Source organism: Budorcas taxicolor, chromosome 5, assembly GCF_023091745.1.
Source record: "Budorcas taxicolor isolate Tak-1 chromosome 5, Takin1.1, whole genome shotgun sequence".
Lineage (NCBI taxonomy): Eukaryota > Metazoa > Chordata > Mammalia > Artiodactyla > Bovidae > Budorcas > Budorcas taxicolor.
The window spans coordinates 137973609-138001411 of NC_068914.1; the positions used below are offsets into that span (position 1 = coordinate 137973609).

The 27803-nt window shown below is 39.5% G+C and overlaps 1 protein-coding gene across 1 annotated transcript in view; it reads right to left on the minus strand.

Moving 5' to 3' along the window:
* The window catches only part of PTPRO (protein tyrosine phosphatase receptor type O), a gene marked incomplete at its 5' end in the record, with an annotated part of 120543 nt that overhangs the window by 58722 nt on the left and 34018 nt on the right, over nt 1-27803 (minus strand). Inside the window, 4 exons of the mRNA XM_052640433.1 lie at nt 18366-18486; nt 19874-20025; nt 25844-25955; nt 27269-27462. Coding sequence (XP_052496393.1) covers nt 18366-18486; nt 19874-20025; nt 25844-25955; nt 27269-27462 — 579 coding nt within the window. The remainder of the gene's footprint in view (nt 1-18365; nt 18487-19873; nt 20026-25843; nt 25956-27268; nt 27463-27803) is intronic.

Genomic DNA, 27803 nt, shown 5'->3' on the forward strand with positions numbered 1-27803 from the left:
TGAGTTTCTTTTCATTTTCTGTCCCACCCTCCCAAGTCTGTTCTAAAGCTCCTGGCATTTAGTGGGGCTTGAAAAAGCCCTAGAGGGCATTTTACTCTGAGAAATGATATGTCTTTGTGAGGAAAGGTCTGGACCTTTTTTCTGGAATATCATCATCATGACCAGAACCAAGAAGTTAGCCAGAATCCTTCTTGATGTGACCTACTGCAGTAGAGTAAGTTTGTGTCCAACTGTAAAAGAAGCATTTTTCCTTTCCAGAGGCAACCTGACAAGGCAGGGCAGAAGAATAAAGTGATGAGTTGGTCTTGGGCAAGCATAATTCACAATAGATGTCAGAACCCCTTTCTCGTTTGCTATAAATTATTTACTCCTCTAAACATTGTACCATCTCACTTCCCCTCTGATGAAGACTGTTGATGAAACACAGAGGTTTACTTCGACTTCTTATGTCCTTCATAACTGTCACTGCTATTTGGATTATTAGTCAGAGACCAAATCCTCCAATGATTCTGACTCCTGTAGAACCTGAATGGTTGGAAGCAAGCGTGAGGTTGTCTGAGGCAGAAACGGGTGATTTGTTAGGCTGAACCTGGGTTATGTCTCTTTAAAAGATGCACACTACAGAATTGCTCCTCAGAGTGAGTTTCTTGGACAGTGATTAGAACACCTAGAAAATCTCTATATTTTTTCCTTTTGGGTTGATAAATTCAGTTCAGCTATCTGATATGAACCAGCCTCTGTGGCCTAATGGATAAGGCACTGGCCCCTTAAGGCAAGGACTGTGGGTTTGAGTCCCACCCGGGGAAGAAGGAGTTTTATTTTGGGCTTCCCTAATAGCTCAGTTGGTAAAGAATCTGCCTGCAATGCAGGAGACCCCAGTTTGATTTCTGGGCCAGGAAGATCCCCTGGAGAAGGGATAGGCTACCCACTCCAGTATTCTTGGGCTTCCCTTGTATCATCTGATATGAACATTGTCCGGATCTTAACTCCATATCTGATTGATTTTCCATCTGTGTCTACTCAGGTATATGACTATTAACACCAAACTCCATAAGGTTAAAATGGAACATGGAGTCCTTTCCCCAAATCAATTCTGCTTTCCACCTCTCCCTGATACTCTCATGAACAACATCATTTCAATTGTCTAAGCTGACAGTTTTGAGGCTCTCCTCTTCCTTTTTTGTACTACCTTGTAATACTTCCTTTCATCTCTTCCTTTTATTTCTTTTATTATATTGCATACCCTGTGCAGGCTTTTGCCATCACACTTAGCAATCATTACAACAGCCCTTTACTCCTTTTCCCTGCCTCTTACTTGATTCTTTGTTGTGTCAATGATGGTTTAAATTGTTTAAAAACACCACTTTGCTCCTGTTAGATTCTATCTGCACAACGATTTACTGTGATCAATTTCTAATGTGTCAAATCCAAATACAGTAAGTCCCCTACATATGAATCTTCAGGCTGCAAACTTTCAAAGATGCGAATGCATTCACATGTCCAATTATGTTAAGTTAGTGTATATGTCTGGCATACATTGTCACGTGTGTGCATCCCCTACAAGTGGCTGTGCTTTTGTGTACCTAACTGTAGGGTACTGTATAGAGTACAGTGGTATAGTACCTTTTTTTTTTTAAGTTGAAAGTTTTATTTTGAAAAGAAAACTCTAATTATTTTTGAAAATTATTTTTTTAGTACTTTTTTAAAAAACTTTACAATACTGTATTGGTTTTTGACAGAATTGAATCCAGCAAGGAACCAGAACCTGGGCCATCAAAAACAGGTGTGAGTGAAATTTCAACTTGCCCTCCATCTCCTATTGCTGACAATCCTTCAGCTCCACCATCTCCCATCTCCCACCTCCTCTCCTCCAGCCACTAACTCTTCCTGCCTGTATTATCCACCTATTACAGTACAGTACTGTATAGCTGAATGTGTTAGTTGGGTACCTAGGCTGACTTTGTTGAACTTCCAAAGACGCTCTTGGAATGGAACTCATTGTATGTAGGGAGTTTACTGTATGCTAAGTGTTCAAGATCCTACATACTTTGGCCACCTGCTACCCGTCACCACCATCTTTCCTGCCTAGACATGCTGTCCTCATAAAGCCAGTCTTCTTGCTGACCATTACACAGACATTACTCTTTCTCAACTCATGTATTTCTCAACCCTCAGTGTGTTCTTTCTGCTCTTCTGATCATCTTAAAGAAAAAGTCTTACCTTCTCCTTCAAGCCTTATTGGATGACTGTCTCTTGAGGCTCTGTCCCTTCTCTGACCTTCTCTCACCCTTAACTATTTCTCGTGTGAGCTGTGTGAATGAAGTCCTGATTCTACTGGGTCCTTTAGGAACTGCAGTCATGTGTAATAAATTATTTTGTCTTCATTTTGAACCAGCCATGTGTAGGGATGCAATAAATCTTACCTATTGACAGACTTAAAACCTAAGTCAAGATTCATTAACCAGAGGTGTTAGGATTTAAGCATCAAGTAAGATCAGACACGTCGGCATTGAATTTTGACATTCTCTGCCTTTGTATGGTGATTATATTTGTAAAAAGTCATCAGCTCTCAGTGGCAGAGTGAAAGACTATTGTGAATTAGAACTATTTTCATTGACTGAATAAGTAAGACTTAGATACTGGAATACACGTTTCCTCTGGTCTGGCTGAAAACGTGGATGCAGGTTATGAGTGGATCCTTAGGAAAATATCCAAAGGATCTGGAACCTCTAACAACCAAGTAACAATATTTTCCCCGCTCAGGTGGTATATGAGGAATAGATTATTCCAAAATCACTGTACCCATTATTTCTGCATCTTTTTCTGAAAGACATTATGCATTTCAGTTCTGTAGGTCAATAAGAAATATTCACAAGTCACCTGCTTGAAAAGACTTATGATTTCTGTGGTAGGGATATTTTCCTAGATAGACTGGGGAGAAATTCCACCATGCTATTCTGAAGAAAATAAGGAAAGTTATCACAATATTTCATAAGTGGAGGTGTAATTGGATTAGGAGTGACTTCTCATTAAATTTCACTACTAAGGACAACATCTGTTCCAGTGAAAGTGAAAGTGGCTCAGTTGTGTCTGACTCTTTGTGACCCCATGGACTATATAGTTCACTGAATTCTTCAGGCCAGAATACTGGAGTGGGTAGCCATCCCTTTCTCCAGGTAGCGATTTCCTTCTCCAGGGGATCTTCCCAACCCAGGAATCGAACCCAAGGCTCCTGCATTGCAGGTGGATTCTTTATCAGCTGAGCCACAAGGGAAGCCCCATTTGCCCGAGGGGATGTATTAAAATATTAGGACTGTATTGTGCCACACAGTAACTGCTAGCCACATGTAGCTCAGTTCAGTGCAGTCGCTCAGTTGTGTCTGACTCTTTGCAACCCCATGAATCGCAGCATGCCAGGCCTCCCTGTCCATGACCAACTCCCGGAGTTCACTCAAACTCACGTCCATCAAGTCAGTGATGCCATCCAACCATTTCATCCTCTGTCGTCCCCTTCTCCTCCTGCCCCCAACCCCTCCCAGCATCACAGTCTTTTCCAGTGAGTCAACTGTTTGCATGAGGTGGCCAAAGTACTGGAGTTTCAGCTTCAGCATCAGTCCTTCCAAAGAACACCCAGGACTAATTTCCTTTAGAATGGACTGGTTGGATCTCCTTGAAGTCCAAGGGACTCTCAAGAGTGTTCTCCAACACCACAGTTCAAAAGCATCAATTCTTTGGCGCTCAGCTTTCTTCACAGTCCAACTCTCCATCGATACATGACCACAGGGAAAACCATAGCCTTGACTAGATGGACCTTTGTTGGCAAAGTAATGTCTCTGCTTTTCAATATACTATCTAGGTTGGTCATAACTTTCCTTCCAAGGAGTAAGCGGCTTTTAGTTTCATGGCTGCAGTCACCATCTGCAGTGATTTTGGAGCCCAGAAAATTAAGTCTGACCCTGTTTCCACTGTTTCCCCATCTATTTCCCATGAAGTGATGGGACCAGATGCCATGATCTTCATTTTCTGAATGTTGAGCTTTAAGCCAACTTTTTCACTCTCTTCTTTCACTTTCATCAAGAGGCTTTTTAGTTCCTCTTCACTTTCTGCCATAAGGGTGGTGTCATCTGCATATCTGAGGTTATTGATATTTCTCCCAGCAATCTGGATTCCAGCTTGTGCTTCTTCCAGCCCAGTGTTTCTCATGATGTACTCTGCATATAAGTTAAATAAGCAAGGTGACAATATACAGCCTTGACGTACTCCTTTTCCTATTTGGAACCAGTCTGTTGTTCCATGTCCAGTTCTAACTGTTGCTTCCTGATCTGCGTATAGGTTTCTCAAGAGGCAGGTCAGGTGGCCTGGTATTCCCATCTCTTTCAGAATTTTCCACAGTGTATTGTGATCCACACAGTCAAAGGCTTTGGCACAGTCAATAAAGCAGACATAGATGTTTTTCTGGAACTCTCTTGCTTTTTTGATGATCCAGCGGATGTTGGCAATTTGATCTCTGGTTCCTCTGCCTTCTCTAAAACCAGCTTGAACATCTGGAAGTTCATGGTTCACATATTGCTGAAGCCTGGCCTGGGGAATTTTGAGCATTACTTTACTAGCATGTGAGATAACTGCAATTGTGTGGTAGTCTGAGCATTCTTTGGCATTGCCTTTCTTTGGGATTGGAATGAAAACTGACCTTTTCCAGTCCTGTGGCCACTGCTGAGTTTTCCATATTTGCTGGCATATTGAGTGCGGCACTTTCACAGCATCATCTTTCAGGATTTGAAATAGCTCTACCGGAATTCCATCACCTCTACTAGCTTTGTTCGTAGTGACGCTTTCTAAGGCCCACTTGACTTCACATTCCAGGATGTCTGGCTCTAGGTGAGTGATCATATCATTGTGATTATCTGGGTTGTGAAGCTCTTTTTTGTACAGTTCTTCTGTGTATTCTTGCCACCTTTTCTTAATATCTTCTGTTTCTGTTTGGTCCTGAATGCTTGAAATCTGGCTAGTCTAAATTGAGAGATGCTATAAGAGTAAAATACAGACTGGACTTCAAAGACTTTGTTTTAATATGAAGAAAGAACAACAATATCTCATTAATAGTTCTTTATACTGACTACATATTGGAATGAAACTATTTTGGATTTACTGGTTAAGTAAAGTATATTAAACTCAACTTCAGCTATTTCTCTTTACTGTTTTGTAGTGTGGCTCCTAGAAATTTAAAATTACATAAGTGGCTCTTACCATATTTGAATTGGATAATGCTGGGTTAAAACATTCCTTCCTGTTTGGTAGAGAAGTTTGGAAATTCTTGGCAGAAACTGGTCAGAGGGTCCCCCTGCTGCTGTGTCTCTTCTCATGAGAAGGCAAGGTCAGCTCAGCCCCATAGCCTAGGATGGTTGAGAACAGTGGTCTTGAACTTTTTTGGCACTAATGATCAGTTTTGTGGAAGACAGTTTTTCCCTGATCTGGGGCAAGCGTGGGGTGGGAGATGGTTTACACTGCACTTACTGGGCACTTTATTTCTGTTGTTGGTGGTGGTGGTTTAGTCCCTAAGTTGTATCCAAGTCTTGCAACTCAATGGACTGTAGCTCTCCAGGCTCCTCTGTTCATGGGATTTCCCAGGCGAGAATACTGGATTGGGTTGCCATTTCCTCCTCCAGGGGATCCTCTTGGCACAGGGATTGAAACCACGTCTACTGCATTGGCAGGCAAATTCTTTACCACTGAGCCACCAGGGAAGCTTCTCTATTATTATCACATTGTGATATATAATGAAATAATTATACAACTCACCATAATGTAGAATCAGCGGGACCCCTGAGCTGGTTTTCCTGAAACTATGAGGGGCACAGCCTAGATACTCTGCATGCACAGTTCACTAGAGTTTGGACTTATAGCCTCTAGAACTTTGAGAAAATATATTTCTTTTGTTTAAGCCACACAGTCTGTGGTATTTTGTTTTGGCAGCCCCAAAATTTGCTAATATTTTGTATTAGCAAACTAATACAGTCTCTTACTGCTCAAAATATCAATTCAGTCTAGTTCACAAAGGGGAGAGATATGAAGACTTTGTTAATGTTATGAAGAGTAAATGAGCTTTAATTTAATGTATACAAGACACTGTATATAACAAAGAGTCATGGACATACTAGTTACGGAACATCTTCTGGCTATCATTTTCTATCTAAATGATATTTTAATTTTTTTTCAAAATTCCTCTTCTCCATAATGTCTGATGTCCTTTGGTTTAAAATAATTTCAGAATCCATGATATTTGATTTACGAACCTATGGACATGGGGAAAGGAGACAGACATGCTATTTTTACAAAATGGGATGTAGATACACAGTTGTTTGTTTTTAATTTTTGGCTACACTCTGTGGCATGTGAGATCTTAATTCCCCAACCAGGGATCGAACCTGCGCCTTCTGCATTGGGAGCACAGACAGGCAGGGAAGGCCCACAGGGTTGTTTGTTTTTAAATACTCTTAGCATTACAAGTGTTATACGGGACTGCTTGGCCCTCTCTTTCCTTCTCATCTCTCCCCTTCAATGCCACTCCTGTTTGAGTCGGGAATCCAACCTAATTTTATAGGAAATGAAGTACCAGGCACAGAACATGAGCTGAATGGAGAGCCATGATGCTCTCCCTCCCATTTAATGTAGGATGGATTATGAGAGCTTCACAATACTGGATCTCTGGGGAGTGAAGGTGACCTCCAGTGAAGTATGAGCAAGTATTTGATTCTCATTCTCTTCTCCAGCACAAATCTCTTTCTTTCCTTGGGAATTCCAAAGGGAGTCAGGTATAATATTCAGCCTTGGATCGGAATGGAACATATTTATTGCTTAAAATCAATAATTTATTATATTGTTTCTTCTTTTAATGTGACCCATTCATTTAGCTGCCGATTGAATTATGTTAATGAGGCTAAGATGCTATCCATGAAAGTCAACTGGTTTTATTCCGTTTGTGTTTTACACCTTTAACATTGGTGAGTTGTTTTACAAATGTGTGACATTGAAGATATGGAGAATTCAATAGAAAAACATTGTAAAAAATGACTGACATGGCAAAATCTATTTTCAGTCCTCAGCCTGACTGATAGTAAATTGCTACCGTCCTCTTCACACAAAAATTGTTCTTTAACATTTATAGTATAGTAAGTCTTTGAAATCTATTTTTATTTTCCTCAACTCAAGTCTTCTACCTTAAGCAGTGTAAACCGTAGAACTTGGCCAAAGAAAACATCTGTGACTTAAGCGGTGTAAGCTGCATAAATTACATTCAACTTGGTTAAAAACAACATCTGCAGAAGAGAACACTCTTTGAAAGGAAAACAAAAAACAAAAAACAAAAAACAAAAAACCCTAAGGGTGAGTTAAGATTGATATGCCATGAAATTAAAAAGAGGAAAATGCTTATTAAACAAGACACTTTTGTTAGATTTGACATTTCTCAGGCCTATTCTCTTATTGACTTCAGGAGATTTCTTTTCCTACATAAACTTCATAAGTAATTAGAACATTTACAGTAACACTGGAGAATATATAATAATTCAGGCAAATGTTTAGCACTAAATTAATTAGGCCCATTTTATGTACAGAACATAGAATTTTCTCAGGAATCCCTGTCATTTCCATTGTTGTTTTTGTTCAGTTGCTAAGTCCTGTCCAGCTCTTTTATAACCCCATGGACTGTAGCCCAGCAGGCTTCTCTGTCCATGGGATTTCCCAGGCAAGAACCCTGGAATGGGTTGTCATTTCCTTCTCCAGGGGATCTTTCTGACCCAGGGATTGAACCTCTGTCTCCTGCATTGGCAGGTGGATTCATTGCCACTGAGCCACCAAGGAAGTCCTGTTGTTTCCATGACATTTTAAATAAATTCTTGATGGCTTAATGATGGCAAGAGTAAAATCCTTTTTTATGAATCATTGGGTAAGTTTATGGTACTACAGCTCAAGTAGCTTCTATACATTTATAGCATTTTTCAGAGAAATCTCTCTTTGAACTTTACTTAGTTTAAAACAAAAGATCTTACTTCCTCCTTTGTTGGTTCCAGGAATGTGTGTTTTTGCTTGGCATTTTTTTTTTTTAAGTTGGGACTTACATACTGCACAATTCCCAGAAAAAAGTCACTACTCTTACTGTGTCATCTGCCTCATTGCCTTTACTCTGAACTCAGTTATGAACTAAATCCTAAAACTGAAAGGAACATTAAAGATCATTTAGTCCAGAACCTCATTCTGTAGAAAAGGCAGCTGAAATTCAAAGGGCCTGAGTCATCTTTCTAAGATGACACAATTTGACCATGAAGGCAAGTACTCCCAGTTAAGGGTCTCCCTTCTGCACCTGATTTCCTTCCTAAACATATGAACATTTTCCATTAACTTCCATATAAGTCGGGATGATGAAACTTCCAGATGATGAAACTTCTGGAAACTTCCTTTGTCCAGAAGACCAACTTTTCCAGAGCAGGAGCTTGATTGTGTATTTAAATCTGTGCCAGACATCACAATAGCTGCCCCATCAGTCCAGCATCCAGATTCTTGTAATATATTGAAGAGAAACAAGCAAAACAGGCAAGTCACTTTACGGTGGGCAGGACAAATGCTTTTAAGGAAGTGCTGAAAGTGTGATAGGGCTGTGGACAGCTGGCAAATTTCAGCGTTACTCAGAAAATCACTGTGATGAGAAATGGGGGAGACATATGTTGAAGACAGGTATCGATTTGCCTTGTGCCCAGGAATAGAACCATGGAACAGTGACATGCATGGCAGCCTAATCAATGCAAGTGGGTTTCCTCTGCAAACCAAAGGAAATTGCATGTGTTTATAAGAGGTCAAACAGATGAAAACTGTTACAAGCTTCCTCCCTCAGTTCCATTTACTCACACAGCCCCATAATGCCCATGTACTCTGTCATTTGTTGCCTTACTACAGATCCACCCAGCCGAAGGCCACCCCTCCACTGGCACCCTGGGTCCCAAATCCTTTGGCCCAATTAAAGACATCACCCCAACGAATCTCCCCTCTAACTATCCTGTATCATCATTTCACCTGCTTTGTTGAATCATTCTGATTAGCTCAAAGACAAGGTTTTTCCACTTAAAGGGAAGGAAAAATAAAACAAAAACCAGCTAAACAAATACAACTGGATCCTTTTCTCATTAGCTACTGCCCATTTTCTCGGCTTCCCAGGTAACAATAAGAAACCTATGCACAACAGCAAAGAGTAGCCCCCTGCTCTTTGCAACTAGAGAAAGCCTGCATGCAGCAACTAAGACCCAGAGCAGCCAGAGATAAAATATGAAAGACAAAAACCCTGCATGATTTGCTCCCTTGCTACGCTTCTTCCCTCTTCTCATTCATTGCATTTCAGCCATACTGCCTTCCTGACTTTTCTTTGAACGTGCTAGGCACATTGCTGATTTTCTTTTTTTTTTTTACACAGATGTTCATAGCAGCTTTATTTGTAATAGTCCCAAACTAAAAACAATCCAGATGGCTTTCAATGGATAAATGATTAAGTAAGCTATGGTATAGCCACATTGCGCACTGCTACACAGCACTGAAAAAGGAATGACAACTGATACATGCAACAATTTGGATGAATTTTATGCCAGAAAATCATGCCAAGCAAACAAAAAATTCCTGATAAGTATAATTCCACTTATACAGTATTCTTTTTCTTTAAAAAAATTAACTTATTTTAACTGGAGGATAATTACTTTACTCTATTGTGATGGATTTTGCATTACACCAACATGAATCAGCTATGGGTGCACATGTATCCCCCCATCCTGAACCACCCTCCTCCCTCCCTCCCTACATGGCTGCTTCTTATAACTTCTCCCAGTTTCCTGCCCAGATCCCTCCCACAGCTGCCTCAGGATCTGTCTGAAATAGCGTCTTCACTGTAAAGCTTACTCTATCTCCATTTCTGCAAAAAGTGCATCCCTCCAGTCGCCCAGAACTTTCCTTTCCTTTCTCATTTCCTGCTTCATTTTTCTCCACAAAACTCATCACCACTTGACATCCTTATGCTTATTTGATCATTTCTTTTTCTCCATGAGAATGAGGGTAGACATTTTTGTCAACTTTGTTCATTTCTCTATCATCAGCACCTAGATTAGTGTGTAGTACACAATAAATGTTAAGTACAGATTTGTTGATAGAATAAATTAATTTTTTTAAAGTAGAGTACCATAGTTATTTTATTAGCTTCTAATTGACTGGTAGTATATGTATATATATGTATGTATGTTTGACTTGATAAACTTTGTGCCAGCCACCACAGTCATACAATTACCCCAAATTAATAGAATAACTACCTAAAGTCTTAGTTGCTCAGTTGTGTCTGACTCTTTGTGACCCGATGAACTGTAGTCCACCAGGCTTCTGTGTCCAGGGGCTTTCCCAGGCAAGAAAACTGGAGTGGGTTTTCATTTCCTTCTCCAGGGGATTGTCCTGACTTGGGGATTGAAACCAGGTCTCCTTCATTGCCGGCAGATTCTTTCCCTTCTGAGCCACCAGGGAAACTGAAATAAAAATATCTGTCTCTATGTATATATATAAATAATATGCATACTTTCTTTCCTTTCTCATTTCCTTCTTCCCTTCAATCCATTCATTCGTCCATTTTCCTGTCCCCTCTCTGTGCCACATTGACACAGATGTAGTCATCCTATTATTGAACTCATTCCTGCTTATTTGTTTTGGTGGGGGATAACAAGTTAGTCACTCATTGGAAGAGGATTCACAGACAGGAATGGGTGGCCCGGGAGTGGTACCTTAGACATCAGTTGGCTGTGACTCACAACACTTCACTCACTTCTTACCAAAAATAAGAGCTGCCTATATCTAAGTAACTATTTCCAAAATTGTAAACTCAGTGACTTCAACACAAGAATTAAACACATTTTCTCAACTGAGAATGAGACTCAGAAGGCCAGTACCTTGCAATGGCTGGGCTCTTATAAAGTCAGAAATTACATTTCATCAAAATGGATATAATTATTTGTAATCTACTGAAATTTGATGTGTGTTTGTGAGAGAGAGAAAGATAGGAGAAGTGAGAAGATTCAAATATCCCTTCCAATTCCTAATATTTGTGTCCATAGTCAAATTATGTTTTAAAGATTTCTAATCTATATAAAAACTTTCATGACTGGGACTTAGGAAATCAAGCCAATTTCACAATGCTCAAATTCCCAAACAGGAACAGAAAGCCTGGGTGTGAGGCTCTTCCCTGCTCTGTTAAATGTGTTCATAGAAACATGAAGTTTTAGAAAAAAATCCACCCCCAATCCAGAAAGAGGCAAGAAATAAATTAAAAACATTAAACAGATTAAAAAGTACTGTTCCTAGATCCAGGCTCAACAGTGTGTAACATGGGTCAGATTTCTCTAGATATCAGCTTGCCCAAGGGAGCACATGACACTAAATTGTTTCCAAATCTCTTCCAGAGCTAAAGTTATCTGAGTGCTTACCTTGAACCTGTCTGAACACGTCTGTGGTCAGGATAAAGCAGACCTCTTACAATGTTGGTGTACATACAGTTTTTTGCCTTTCTCTGACTTTATTGCCTGTTCCTTCCAGGTTTCTCTTGCTATCTCCTCTTTCTCTGCTCAATCACTAAATACTGGAGTAGCTCTTCTTGCCTAGTCCAGAGTTCTTTTTCTCTATTTTTAATTAGTATCTAATTATTCAGTCACTCCCAAATTTATATTTCCAGCCTAGAATTCTCCCCTGACCTCCAGACACGTATATCAATGGGCTTCCCTGGTGATTCAGATGGTAAAGAATTTGCAATATAGGAGACCCAGGTTCGAGCCCTGGGTGGGGAAGATCTGGAGGAGGAAATGGCAACCCACTCCAGTATTCTTGCCTGGAGAATTCCATGGCAGAGGAGCAAGGCAGGCTACAGTCCATGGGGTCTTAAAGAGTCAGACACAGCTGAGTGATTAACACTAACACTACATATCACTAGTCTCTTTACTTGACAACTGCACTTTTTCTTTTTATTTTTTTTATGCCCGAGGAAGAATCCTTGACTCTCAACTTGTGCCCAGGTGACTCCTCATCTAGTTTTTCTAGTCCTTTCAATCTCAATAAATTGTCCTATACCCACCCTAGTGGCTCAAGAGCAAAGTCTAGGAGCCATTCTTAATTTCTCTTTCTCTCATTTCTTGTTTTCACCCCATCAGAAAGTTCTGTGGCCACAACCTCCAAAACAGCTCCAGAATTCTGCCCACCTCCCTCCATCTCACTTCCTACCATTTTGGTCAAAGTCACCATCATTTCCCAGGGTACTTATTTGAAATAGAATGCTGTTTTTAAGGCTAGTGATAACTCACCCCTTAACTGATTCCCTACCTTTATTTTTGATCTCCAAATCCTTTCTCCCTTGAGCAACCAGAAGGATTGTTTTAAATATAAGTCAGATTATTTGTCTAATTCCCTAAATGACTTCACATATGCACCTAAAAATAAAATCTCAACTCCAAGCCTTATAATCCTATATAATCTGAATTCTCCTGATTCTTTCTGCCCAAGTGCTCTTGCCCAACCTTTTCGTGGCTGGTCCTTTCTTGTTATTCAGATCTCTTCTCATTGCTTCATCAGAGAAAGCTTTTACTGGAAAGCCATCTGCATTGTACTGCCCTATTTTAATGCTCTTCCCTGGTGGTTCAGAAGGTAAAGAATCTGCCTGCAATGTGGGAGACCTGGATTTGATTGGGAAGATTGCTGGGAGGAGGGAATGGCAACCCACTCCAGTATTCTTGTCTAGAGAATCCCATGGACAGAGGGGCCTGGTGAGCCACAGTCCAGGGGGGTTGCAAAGAGTCGGACACAACTGAGCACATACACATAAGAAGTCTGGCATCTGAACAGTGCTTAGAAGTTTCTCAGCATATATTTGTTAAGTAAATTAATGAATGGATATGCTATTACTGTTAAGGGAACCACTGACTGAGACCACCCACCCAGGCCAGGTACCATAGTAACCACTTGCATGAGTTATCTTACAACAGAAGGTCCTGGTAAGGGACATGGAACTAACAAGCTACCACCAACTGGAAGAATTCAGAAAAGGTCAAAAGGAGAAATTTCAGTCCAAATGTCCCACCAACCTCCTAGGATCCTTCTTGCTGGAATTCATCTTGATTGAGCAATATGTGTGCCATTAAGAAGAACCCTGAGTCAGAATGATTGCCCAGAGACAACCCGGAAACTAACCGCATCACCATAAAACCCTAGACTGTGAGCCACATGGCAGAGAAGTTCTCCCGGTTTCCCTTACTCTATTGCTAACCACGTGGGCATCGTTTCCCAATAAAATCTCTTGCTTTGTCAGCATGTGTGTCTCCACAATTCATTTCCAAGTGTTAAACAAGAGCCCACTCTTGGGCCCACTCTCAGGTCCCTCTTCCAGCAACATTACCATCGATCTATTTTATGAATCTCATTCTTATTTTTTATTCATTCTTATTTCTTTCCCTCACTCCTTCCTTCCTTCTTTTCCTTTTTATTTTTCAGTTGGAAAACTGATTGTCTGATGTAAACTTACAAATCCTCCTAACATTTCACCAGAGCTCCAGGTGGATTCACCAAGACTAGAATTTATGACTAGTTGCTGGTTGAAGCCATGATTGCATGCAGACCAATGAGTACTTGTAAAATGACAAGTCTTAATGCAGATTTGATTGACATTTGTGTTGACTACCAAAGGGAACTGCCATCATTTACCATTGTAGTACCATGAAACTCTTGGCAATCTAAAATTCTTAATGGGATGATTGGCTCAAAGCCTTGTAAACAGCACCATTAGCAGTACTGTCTTCTCCTGGATGTCCACTGATGACATAATAATTGGATAATTTTGGTAGTGTACGATTTTGGATTAATTTATATTGTTCTGGATTCACTTATAGAATGGTTTCTTTCCTCAGATGGCAAGAATGAAAAAAAACTTGCAACTCAGTTATTACTAAAGCAAAATATTTCACTTATCTGAAAGATGGAACTTGTTTTGGTTAAATATTAGTGATAATACTAATTTCAACTTTGAAGTCTGTAGTTTCACTTCCATTCAACAAATACGTATTAAGTATCTACAGCAGAGAAGGCATTGTGCTTTAGAAAATTAAAATAGCTTATAAAACACAATAATGTGATTAGCAGAATGGAAAATAGACCTTTAAACAAATGGATAAAAAGTATGTTATTTTGTTTCCAGAAAAGAAAGGCTGAGGACAAATACATTATATAAAGATTGTCTTGCTTTCAGAGAGGAACAAGATTGAGGCAATATTCTGTCTGATATTAAGATACCAACATGGAAAAGCTGATTGATTCTAGGGTAATGATTCACTAGAAATAATTGCTGTGGCTACTTGCTTCCCTACTTGAAACATTTAAAGGAACTTCCTAAATTGGTATAGGCAATCCTGTTCATTAATGGAGAGATATGGAGGCTCAAGGAGAAGGCAATGGCACCCTACTCCAGTACTCTTGCCTGGAAAATCCCATGGACGGAGGAGCCTGGTGGGCTGCAGTCCATGGGGTTGCTAAGGGTCGGGCACGACTGAGCGACTTCACTTTGACTTTTCACTTTCATGCATTGGAAAAGGAAATGTCAACCCACTCCAGTGTTCTTGCCTAGAGAATCCCAGGGATGGGGGAGCCTGGTGGGCTGTCGTCTACGGGGTTGCACAGCGTCGGACATGACTGAAGCGACTTAGCAGCAGCAGCAGCATGGAGGCTCAAAACCCAATGGCAAGTTTGGGAAACAGTCAGTTTCTTACTCCCACTCCTATTTGTGTGAGTGTAATGGTTCCAGTTAATGACTTTAACCCATATTCCTGAGACTTCATAGGTCATTCATAATGTCACGTAAAAATGACAGCAAAACAATAGGCCACTGAATGCTACTTTGGTAAGACCACCCCTGAACTTTTACTTTAAGGGAGCCCAACATATCAAATGAATTGGAGAAAGCATCTAGAAGCTTGGAAAGAGAAAGCCTTGGGGATCACAGGCTGAGTCTTCAAGTAATTCCAGTTACCTGTAAGCAAACTTTGAACTAACATTCGTATAGAAGACAAAAATCATATGTAAGACAGCAAAAGAGACACAGATGTAAAGAACAGACTTTTGGACTCTGTGGGAGAAGGCAAGGGTGGGATGATTTGAGAGAGTAGCATTAAAACATGTATATTACCATATGTGAAATAGATGACCAGTCCAAGTTCAATGCTTGAAGCAGGCATTCAGGGCCTGTGCACTGGGAAAACCCAGAGGGATGGGATGGGGAGGGAGGTTGGGGTGGGGGGATGTTGGGACGGGGGGACACATGTACATCCTTGGCTGATTCATGTCGATGTATGGCAAAAACCACCACAATATTGTACAGTAATTAGCTTCCAACTAAAATAAGTAAATTAAATTTAAAAAAATCAAAGATAATGGATGGAATTGCTAAGCAGATGACTTTTTTCTTAATAAATAGATCATCTAGTGTTGGAAACTGGTGATCTCCACATTCCTGATATTCAAGTATAGACTGCTGCTGCTGCTGCTGCTGCGTCGCTTCAGTCATGTCCGACTCTATGTGACCCCATAGACTGGACTATGCAGCCCACCAGGCTCCACCGTCCCTGGGATTCTCCAGTCAAGAACACTGGAGTGGGTTGCCATTTCCTTCTCCAGTGCACAAAAGTGAAAAGTAAAAGCTAGGGAGGAGTAGATCGTGGGCAGTGCAAGAAAGATTGAACTTGACTCATGAGCCTTGATGAGTCCTGGAGAAGGAAATGGCAACCCACTCCAGTACCCTTGCCTGGAAAATCACATGGACGGAGAAGCCTGGTAGGCTACAATCCATGGGGTTGCAAAAAGTCGGACACTGAGCTACTTCACTTTCACTTTCATGAGTCTTGATAGGAGAAGTAGAGCCCCCTTGAGGGTGCTTGGAAATTTGCAGAAATGTTTTTACCGGTCACAAAAGATCACAAAGTCACAAAGTCAATCAGACTTCTGTGGGCAGGGCTCAGAAATTCTAGATGTCTTTCTATGATCAAGAAAGTTGCAAAGAGAAAAACTGTCCCATGTTCCACATTCCACATAAACTTTTAATTTTGCCACCAGAATAAATTCATTATAAATATAAGTACTTTATCGCACAATTAATATTGGAAAAAAATTATCATTCTAAACTAGGTAAGTCAGGAAGAGAAAGACAAATCATATGATATCACTTATAGGTGGAATTGAATTTACAAATGCTATAAATGAACTTATTTGAAAAACAGAAACATACTCATGGTTTTAGAAAACAAAGCTATAGTTACTGAAAGGAAAATGTGGGGAAGGGGAGGGATAAGTTAAGAGCTTGGAATTAACAAACATACTCTGCTATATATAAGATAAATAGCCAACAAGGACCTACTATATAGCACAGAAAAGTCTACTCAATATTCTTAATAATCTATATGGGTAAAGAATCTGAAAAAGAATGAATATATGTATATGTATGCCTGAATCACTTAGCAGGACACCTGAAACTAACACAACATTGTTAATCAACTGAACTTCAATAAATTTTTAAAAATGATACTGAAAAACTACTCAATAATTTACTGCCCATATTGTCTATTTAGTACATCATGCATTTTCAATTATCTATTTAATTCTAAATGTTTTCAGTGCAAGAGTTTAGTTTTTATCACAGCAAATAGGAGACAAGATTTAAAACTTAATGTCTTGTGCACTGAATTATAGAGAAAATGCAACTAGTGGATAATCTGAGAAAATATTGTGTTTTGTTTTGTTTCAGATTTTCCAAGAGTTTCTAAAGCATTGCTGACAGCACTACTGATCCTGGTATTTAAGCTGCTACTAAATCACCCTGGTTCATTCTTCACTTATAGCAGTACATATGAACATAGTAATAACAGAGATGATTTGAGATTTTTATGGACAGACTCAGACACAGAGTACAAGCTGGCAGACATCTGAAATGATGATGTCAGTAAGTTGCACTAAGTGTTTTGAAAATATTTTTATTGCCACTCTATATGTAAATTTATTTTTTATTGAATTATAATTGATATACAATATTGCATTAGTTTCAGTGTACAGTGTAATTATTCAATATTTTTATTGATCACTAAATGATTTCATGACATCTAGTCACGTATAGACTTTATTTTCAACTATTAAAATGATGAGGTCTCTGCCGTAAAAATTGTGTATTGATGTGTATTTATTTTGGGGTTATCATCCTTAAACTGACACTGCCCAAGAAGTCTACCACCCAACTTTTTGCCAATATGTTCTCTTTTGCCAATTATAGGATATCATCTCTGAGGTCCCTTTAAGTACCAGAAACTAAATATTTTAACACATGATATTTTGAATGTAGAAGATGTGTTTTGCATTACATAGTGTCACTTCCCAGTTGCTTTTCATAATATAATTATTTTAACACCATGCAATAAGTTCCAGCTAATTTGTAAGAGGATACTTTCCTCATTTTCCCTTACAACCCATCATTCTCCTTAGCATGTTATCCCACTCTAACCAACATTATTTTCCACTTTCTTTCATCATAGGCAAATATATCTACTCTCTTAATATTTCTCCTAACTCTAGTTTTTATTCTAGGGCCCAACTGCACTTAAGCTTGACAGTTATTTATTTTTAATTAATAGTAATAAATGAGTTAATACGAATTTGTTCATTCCTTTATTTTTATCCTTCTTGTATGGAAGAATTACAGTTGTTGTTACTTCCTACAAACTCATATTTCTTTATTTTCATTGTAGGTAGTCATCAAGTAGTCCCATTATGACTTTTAGAAGAGTGAAAAGCTGTATCTGAACACATACATAGGGAATCCATGTTATTTTTTTTTTTATAAATTATTGTCCTTTTATCTTGATTTTATCTTAGAGTTAGGATGCTACATCAAATTTGAAAAATCAATATGTGGATTATTTTATCTATGAAGTTCAGCTTTATTTATGTAAAAGGGAAATAGTATCTGATAGGGTTGAGAATATCGCACTAGATAATACCTAAGGTCCTTCCATTTCTAAAATCCTAAGACTCTGTGGTTCTTCTAATCTTATTATGGACAATGAACTCCCTTCTCCCAACACAGTAGACACTGTCCTCACAGAACACATGTTGAATGTACTTTTTTGATAGTGTAAAGTCTTTTCTGCATTTATAAAAGACACAGAACCAGTTTTTTCCTTTTCTTTGAGTTGAGAAGACCATGCTAAACCAAGAGATACAAACACTAGTCCTCCAGCATGATTATTTGCACACACACACCTGTGTTCTCTTCTTACCTAGCTTGACAAGACGGAGCATGGAGGTGTTACTTCCTCTCTCTGTGCAAGCAGTTACAGAGAGATTGTAGATATCTCCAGGAGGCAGGCTGAGAACTGCAGTCATGACATTGCGTGTTACCTGCAAGATCACCAAAATCAAGCTGTAGGGCTATCACAGACATCCTATCTCTGTTCTGTGCTGCAGTCTACAGCTGATTAAACCTTATGCTGATTAAACCTTATGGATATGTTATTTCCTCTGAAAGTTATACAAATTCCTCAACTGAGCCAAATACAAGGTAGCTCTAAATAAGCACAACACAGATCAGAACATTTTTTGTGATTAATTCCATTGTTTGGAGTAGGTATTACTATGATTTTTTTTTTCGTCCCTCTTGCATTCACAGCAAATTTTAGAAAAAGCAATTGCTGGGTTACAAAAATAAGAACATTGTTCAGCTCAAGCTGAGAAGCTCAGAAGAAACTTACCCATATCCACAGACACCTGGCCTCTTAACTAAAGACTACATTTCCCAGTTTCTAATATTGATAGTGGGGACCATGTGACTCAATTCCAATCAATGGATTGTAAGAAGAAGTCCCATGGTCAACTTAGAGTTTTGTTCACACCTTTTAAGTGCTGGGCCTCCACATCTTCTCTTTTTCCCTTCCTGCGGGCTAGAATGTGGCAGTAAACTGAACGGAGTTAACCTATGCAGGTGATGACTATACGCAGGGGCAGATGGAGCAGCAAAATAGAACAAATCTTGACTCTTGAATAATCTCTCATGGCAGAGGTACCCTTTTAGTCCTGGGCACCTTGAGAGAGATATAGATGTTGATATTTTTTAAACCACAATCGTAAAAAAAAATTTTATTTCACTTGTTTAGTTGGTACCCTAACTAATACAATGTCAAAAAGCTTAATAAACCAGGAGAGAAATCAATACTTCCAAAGTCTCCAAATATTGAGGGTGTTAGGGACATATAGAGAAAAAAGTGAAAATACTGTGATTTTCTTGAAAATGTTTGGTATTATGAAGAAAAAGCTCAAATCATAACTTTAAATATAGGTGAAATCAATTACAACAATAACAATTATTAAAAATTAAAAGGTAAGCTCTGTGAAAGAAGGACTTCAGTTTTGTTCACTATCCTATCTCCAGAGAGGCTGCTCAGGTGGTGCTAGTGGTAAAAAACAAACAAACAAACAAACAAAACCTGCCTGCCAATACAGGACACTCAAGAGAGAGCAGATTCTAAGATCCCCTAGAGGAGGAAATGGCAACCCACTCCAGTATTCTTGCCTGGAAAATTCCACAGACAGAGGAGCCTGGCGGGCCACAGGCTCGCATGCACACACACACACACACACACACACACACACACAATCTCCAGAACCAAAAACAGTGCTAATCGGCATGCAAATACTTGTTTAATGTCTCAGTAAATGTTTGCTTCATGATTTTCAATAGTATATGCAAATAAATGTCAGGTGCCCAATACTGGGACTCAAAGAAACATACACTCTTTTTAATTTTCTTCTTTCCTTCTGCAACAACCATCCAGTGGAGCATTCTAGAATGGGAGAGGTCTGTGGTGTCATCCCCGTAGATCCAACTGATGTACAACAGACTGTTGAAATATTCCACAGATGTGATTTCTGGAGCAACTGGGGCTACAATGGAGGAAAGAAACACACTTTAATTTAGTAGACTACTGGTAATTAAAGAACTTATCAGTAGAACATGAAATCCCATACAGAGCTTGTGCTTAGTTACTCAGTCGTGTCCAACTCTTTGTGACTCTATGGACTGCAGCCCGCCAGGCTCCTCCATCTATGGGGATTCTCCAGGCAATAATACTGAAGTGGGTTGTCATGCCCTCCTCCAGGGGATCTTCCCAAAGGGATCCCCAGAGGGATCAAATCCAGGTCTCCCACATTACAGGCAGATTCTTTACCGTCTGAGCCACCAGGGAAACCAAACTCTATACAGAGTTTAAAGAATTAAAATTCGCACCTCATGATGGACTTCCCAAGTGGCACTAGTGGTAAAGAACCCACCTGGCAATGTAGGGGGCATAAGAGATGGGAGTTTCATTCCTGGGGCAGGAAGGTCTTCTGGAGGAGGTCATAGCAGCCCACTCCAGTATTCTTGCATGGAGAATCCCATAGACAAAGGAACTAGGTGGGCTACAGTCCATAGCATTGCAAAGAGTTAGAACACAACTGAAGTGGCTTAGCATACATGCACAACAGCACGCATGATAGTCCTAGGGACTCGTGGACATGTCTGTAATATAATGAAGTTGGATGGTATGAGGTGGGCAGTTGTTCTGTGGGATGTTGCCTTGCGTGGCTCAGACCCAAGACAGCCAGACTCAACTATGCCTGAGGAGAGCATGCTTTTTTACAAAAATTTCAGTTATAAGATTACTAAAACATTAACTTGTTTGGGTCAATTTTTCTGTTAATTTGTTGCTGCATCAATAAATTAATATTATTAGGCACTGGCAGACTTATTTTCCAAGCAGTACTGAAAACTCTGGGGTCCTGTAAAAATAAATCTTTTTTATTGTGGCAGCAAAGAAGTTTACAGGATAGACAGTAGGATCAATGAGTAAAGGAACAGAAAAGTAAATAATATGTCCAAAAGATTACAAGTCAATGGCATTGACAGTGTGCTTTGTGGAAGGTAGGGCTCTAAATAAAGTTGCTGAAGCAAGTATTAAAGAAAGGAAGGAAAGGATTTTGAAAATCATGCTTCAAAGCTAAATTCTAACACCAAGTTTATTAATTTATTTTATAATCTTACACATTTAAATTTTTAAGAATTTCAGTAGGGGACGAGAGTTCATCACAAGCTTTGTAATACATAAGTTCTGAAAGCATACTTTAATTGTTTTTAAGAGTAACTGATAATTCTGAAGATTTCAACAAACACATACACAGTTGAATTTAAATTCCATGTGATCTTGAAGATAGCCAAGCAAGTGTTCTTTGCAGGATTCAGCCCCAAATCAACTAATGGTTAGAGGAGAATTTCTATACATTAAAAAAGACTTATTTTGGTGCTTCCCTGGTGGCTCAGTGGTAAAGAATCCACCTGCCAATGCAGGAAAAATGAGTTTGATCCCAGTCCAGGAAGATCTCACATTCTGGGGAGCAACTAAGCCCAAATGACATGACTACTGAGCCCATGCCCCTAGAACATATGATCCACAAGTGAGGCCACTGCAATAAGAAGCCCACACACTGCAATGAAGAGTAGCCCCGCTCACTGCAACTAAGAAAGCCTGCGTGCAGCAGCAAAGACCCAGGACAGCCAAAAGTAAACAAATAAAATAATAAATCATAATTGAAAAAAAAGACATTTTTTCAACATGTCCTAATACAGATAATGAACATTCATATCTATATTTCAGAAATAATTATTTACTGAAGAGATTTTAACAGAGTAAAAGATACATTTCTGTTTCATACTGTGTATGAATAGCATTTCTATATGTTTGACAATGAAAATTTTAAATTGTCAACAATATCTATAACAAGTGGCACAAACCCATTTCATAATGCAGAAAATTCTAATTAAGCATAATAACCCTGGCTTAACATATTTCTACATACTTCATTATTTACAAGTACCTATGCTTAATGCTTCTTCAAAGGGTATATTTTCATGTTCTAATTTGAGTGAAGACAAGAAACATATTCAAAATTACAGGGAGTTTGGGATGCACATGTACACACTGCTATATTTAAAATAGATAACCAACAAGGACCTGCTGTATAGCACATGGAACTCTGCTTATGTGGCAGCTTGGAAAGGAGGGGAGTTTGGGTGGAGAATGGATATATGTACAAATATGGCCAAGTTCCTTTGCTGTTCACTTGAAACTATCACGACGTTGTTAATTGGCTATACCCCAATACAAAATAAAGAGTTAAAAAAATAAAATTACAAAGCCAGACATATACGTCTCCCCATCACAAGTACTAAGTCTTCAGATCATTCTCCTTCATGTTGTTGCTTTCAATTCCAGCATGTTGCTGAAAGACCACCAGATGTCACTATTTGTTTATTAAACATTACTTGGTACACTAGTATAATTATGAACTCGACTTGCAGACAAGTTGCCTGATAGATGGTAGACTTGAGGGCCTAACAAATCAGACCTTATTAAAATATTTTATTCCTATTTCCTTTTATACTACACAATTTGTCAATTTGGATTATGATTAAAAAGCATATGAAAGTGAAGTATCAGATCTTTATTTGCTTTAAAATTGAAATGAGGGAAGAAATCTCCCCTCACCCCTAAAAAGGCTAAAATTTCAAATAGTTTTAGATATAGTTATAAAAATAAAGCTCAGGTACATATATGTTTTAATAACAATTTAGATTACATGATTTAATTCTCACACTACCCTGTGAGGTATTATCATGCCCATTTAAAATTATTTGTTAATTTATTTGACTGCTCTGGGTCTCAGTTGCAGCACGTGGGATCTTTAGTTGGGGTATGTGGGATCTAGTTCCCTGACCAGGGATGCAACCTGAATTCCCTGAATTGGGAGGGAGCAATGGAGTCTTAGCCACTGGACCACCAGGGAAGTCCCTATACCCATTTTATAGATATGGAAATTGAAGCCATCTGTGTCAATATGCTTAGGTAAGACTGTGGACTGCCAGTGTCAGCATGACTTAATAGTTGATCCCAGGAAAAAATCAGAAATTCCCAAAGATCAATTCACTGGAGACAACAGACTGCTCACTTAGGCAAGTAGCTTGCTTACTAATCAAAGTTTATGTATGCAGACTTGCTTTGTCCACCTAAACAGTTATCTCATGATGTCCGCCTATTCCCAGGTGGTTCCAGCTTTGAAAGGCACACCTAAAGCACTTGTGTCCAGAACTCCAAATCCTATTAATACTTCATTTCTGATGTCGCTCCTGGGAGACAACACAGAGCCTCTGTCCAGGTAGTTTCCCGGCACTGCAGTGAGTTCTAAGACAGTTAGTTTTGTCCAATTAGCCACCTGTTAGGCAATATTTTCAGTCTGACCTGTGAGAAAATAGAAATTCAGGATCCTTAAGTTAATTTGCTTAAAGATCTGTAGCTGGAAATTAGCAAGGTCAGATCTGCTCAATAAGTGATCAGATGTGAAGTCTGGGCTTTTTCTAGACAGCTGCTCCTTCTGACAAGGAAAGAGCATTCTCAGACCACTTATCTCAATCAAGTTAAGTGTATGAACTACTGACACAGTAAAGTTTAATTATAATTAAATAGGTGATTATTAATGCAGTCAAAAAGCCTAACACAGGGCTTGTCAAATAATTGGCATTTTCTCTTTTTAGGGTGGCCTTTCGCTTTGCTACCGGAATATTACTGTTAACATCTGGAACAAAGGAAGTACCAGACATCGGCCAGTAAAGAAAAGCAGTGAACTATGTCAGCTAACTGTCTAAGAATCCACAAGGTCACTATCTTTCCATTGTTTTTTAATTGATACATCTCAAGCCTATAAAACTAGCTGTCCAGTGAGGGAAATATTTTGACAAAGTTTCCACCCTTATGGCAGAAAGCGAAGAGGAACTAAAAAGCCTCTTGATGAAAGTGAAAGAGGAGAGTGAAAAAGTTAGCTTAAAGCTCAACATTCAGAAAACTAAGATCATGGCATCTGGTCCAATCACTTCATGGGAAATAGATGGGGAAACAGTGGAAACAGTGTCAGACTTATTTTTTTGGGCTCCAAGATCACTGCAGATGGTGACTGCAGCCATGAAATTAAAAGACGCTTACTCCTTGGAAGGAAAGTTATGACCAACCTAGATAGCATATTCAAAAGCAGAGACATTACTTTGCCAACAAGGGTCTGTCTAGTCAAGGCTATGGTTTTTCCTGTGGTCATGTATGGATGTGAGAGTTGGACTGTGAAGAAAGATGAGTGCCAAAGAATTGATGCTTTTGAACTGTGGTGTTGGAGAAGACTCTTGAGAGTCCCTTGGACTGCAAGGAGATCCAGCCAGTCCATTCTGAAGGAGATCAGCCCTGGGATTTCTTTGGAAGGAATGATGCTAAAGCTGAAGCTCCAGTACTTTGGCCACCTCATGTGAAGAGTTGACTCATTGGAAAAGACTCTGATGCTGGGAGGGATTGGGGGCAGGAGGAAAAGGGGATGACAGAGGATGAGATGGTTGGATGGCATCACCGACTCAATGGACAAGAGTTTGGGTGAACTCCGGGAGTTGGTGATGGACAGAGAGGCCTGGCGTGCTGCAGTTCATGGGGTTGCAAAGAGTCGGACATGACTGAGCAAATGAACTGAACTGAACTGATTCTTCATCTAAACAATATTTTTCTTTTCTCAGTATAACTCTAATGACAGCTTTGCAGTCCCATCAAAAGTTCTTGAACAGTCCTAGTTCAGACAACGAGGGTTACTGTTCTTGGTTGAATTTCTTCTTTATTGCTACCTCCGCTGTCTCTGCCATATGATAGTGAACTATTAATACATAATTTAAAGTCCTGAGGATCCGTCACTAACAGTATTGTAAGTACTTTAAGTCTAGGCCATGTATTTTGCTAAATAGCTTATTTAATTGGGATGTAACAATAGATAATGGTAACAGATAATAGATACTATTATTATCCTTATTTTACAACTGAAAAAACCTGAGGCTTAGAAGAATTGCTGGAGTATACAGGTAGAAGGCAGCAAAGTTGTGACTCACACCCAAGTCTACAAGTCTGCAAGCCTGTTTTAATTCCTGCCATGGACCATACTGCAGTCAGCCTGTGACTTTACAAATGGCTTAATTAATAAGGAAATGGAGGCACTCTAGCAAATACAATTATCAAATGGATAAAATCAATTCAGTGCGGTGTGAAGCTGAAAGCTCTGCCTGTTACATCTTGATTCTAATCAATTCCAAACAGTGGTGCATAAATCAAGGGCAGTGACTCAGGATAAAAAGAAATCAAGGACAGTAACTTAGAGTAAAAATTGTATTTTAATTTTTAAAGGCTATCATTTAAACAAATCATGAACTTTCAGAATCAACTATGGCATCTTCCATGAACAGAGAAGGAAATGGCACCCCACTCCAGTACTCTTGCCTGGAAAATCCCATGGACGGAGGAGCCTGGTGGGCTGCCTGTCTATGGGGTCGCACAGAGTTGGATACGACTGAGTGACTTCCCTTTCACTTTTCACTTTCATGCATTGGAGAAGGAAATGGCAACCCACTCCAGTGTTCTTCCCTGGAGAATCCCAGGGACAGAGGAGCCAGGGGGGCTGCCGTCTATGGGGTTGCACAGAGTTGGACACGACTGAAGCGACTTAGCAGCAGCAGCAGCAGCAGCAGAATCTTCCATGAAAGTGATGTTCAATCAGTCCTGGGTGAAGGACTGGCATTTTCTGGAGATGAGCCCCTTCAGAACTCCCTCAAAATAGGCATGTGCTCTCATGAGACCACTTCCCACACACTCACCTGTTATGAAGCTTATAGTGGAGCTGTCACAGCAGCTGAGTTCCGGGTCTCCCCACGTTACCATGGTAACTCGAAAGTTGTAGTACCATGCTGGCAACAGATTCGCTATCCTCTAAAAAAAGCAAGAAGAAAAAGGCCCAGAAGGAAAATCACATTTTTGGAATAGAGTTATATATTTCTCTCAGGCTATGAAAAAATGAGTAATTTTTAATTTCCTTTCTGTGCCTTTGGGAGGCCTCCCTGGTGGCTCAGTGGTAAAGAGTCCGCCTGTCAATGCAGGAAACGCGGCTTCAATCCCTGGGTTGGGAAGATCCTCTGGAGAAGGAAATGGCAACCCACTCCAGTATTGCTACCTGGGAAATCCCATGGACAGAGGAACCTTACTGTCTACAGTTGATTTTGTACTTCTCAAATTTTCCATTAAAATATTCTCTTTGGAATGAAGTGAGATGTAAATAAAATGATACACATAAATTTAACACAATTTAAAAAATTATTCGAAGATATAGATAGTTTCAAAATGGGTTTTCGTTTGCAGTTTTTTAAATTACACGAGTGAACTGGTACTTATTTGTAAATCACTGGATGGACACATCTTCCTATTTCTAAGATGTGCTCTTTCACAATTCTACATTCTCTCATCTTGGACTGTTAGCATGTATTCACACTGGGTGGCAATCATGAGAGCTGGCAGCTGAGTAGTGGCCAGTTGTTTGCTTTCTGTGTGACCTGTAGATAACCTGTACTTCTAAAATTATTCCAGTCTCCGAAAGAGCAATATTTACCTGCTCATTTGAAGAACATCGCTAATGGTCTGACATTGCAGGTATTTAGCTGATTTGTTGATGTCAAGAATAGTCATCACTCAAGTTAAGAAGTGTCCACTTACTACTGAATAACTAAAGGAAAACGTGTTTTCTGTTTTAGGACCAGAAAGAAACAATAAGCATATGACGTGCTTAGTTGCTCAGTCATGTCCGACTCTTTGTGACCCCATGGACTATAGCCCACCAGGCTCCTCTGTCCATGGGGATTCTCCAGGTAAAGAGTACTGGAGTGGGTTGCCATGCCCTCCTCCAGGGGATCTTCCCCACCCAGGGATCCAACACAGGTCTGCCACACTGCAGGCAGATTCTTTACCAGCTGAGCCACCAAGGAAGCAAGCATGTGACAGGTCTACTAAACTGGGGATTAGCAAATACACTCAATTAAGAGTGAAAGCCAGTTTCACACAGTTTTCTCTCTCTCTCTCAAAATACAAAAATAAAATTAAGAGCTAAAACAATCCCAAACTTGAAAGTAGCAAGTTACCTGCATGTGTTTACAAATGATCTAGTTTACAGACATAATAATTTTTTCAGACACAGTTAGTATGTGAATGCATGTTGACACAGGAAAATGTGACAGCTGGTTAAGGAAAATTACCACTGAGGCAGTTAAGGAGACAGTTGCTGCTATTTCATAGTAGGTTGTCCATTCTGATGTCATTGTTGTAGGGTTGAAATAAAACATTTCGACCACATATTTTCTGAACACTCCTAAGTAAGGTCTGGTCCAGCTCAAAACCACTGCTGTAGGACCCAGGGGATAGAGCATCAAATCTTTTATTCCAGTTGGAACTAAGAAGAAGGGAGGGGAGTGAAAAAAGAAAGTCAAGAAGGAATGTTTAATATCTTAACAATGGCTTCACATCCCTACTTACTGACTGACTAGGTATTTCACTATTTTGATACAATCATTGAAAACTAACCATATTTGCCTGAGATTTTATTTTTCCTAAGTAATGAATGCTTAAGGATGCCTTCCAGGTATACAATTGTGGTCATTAAATACTCTGAAGGTTAAATATTGGGTGAACAAGTGTGGACCTCCCATAACTGATGATAATGACTCGAAGTTAGACATGGCACCCCTCCAAACAGTACTCTGATAAAGGTATTTTTCTTGTGGCTGGCAACTT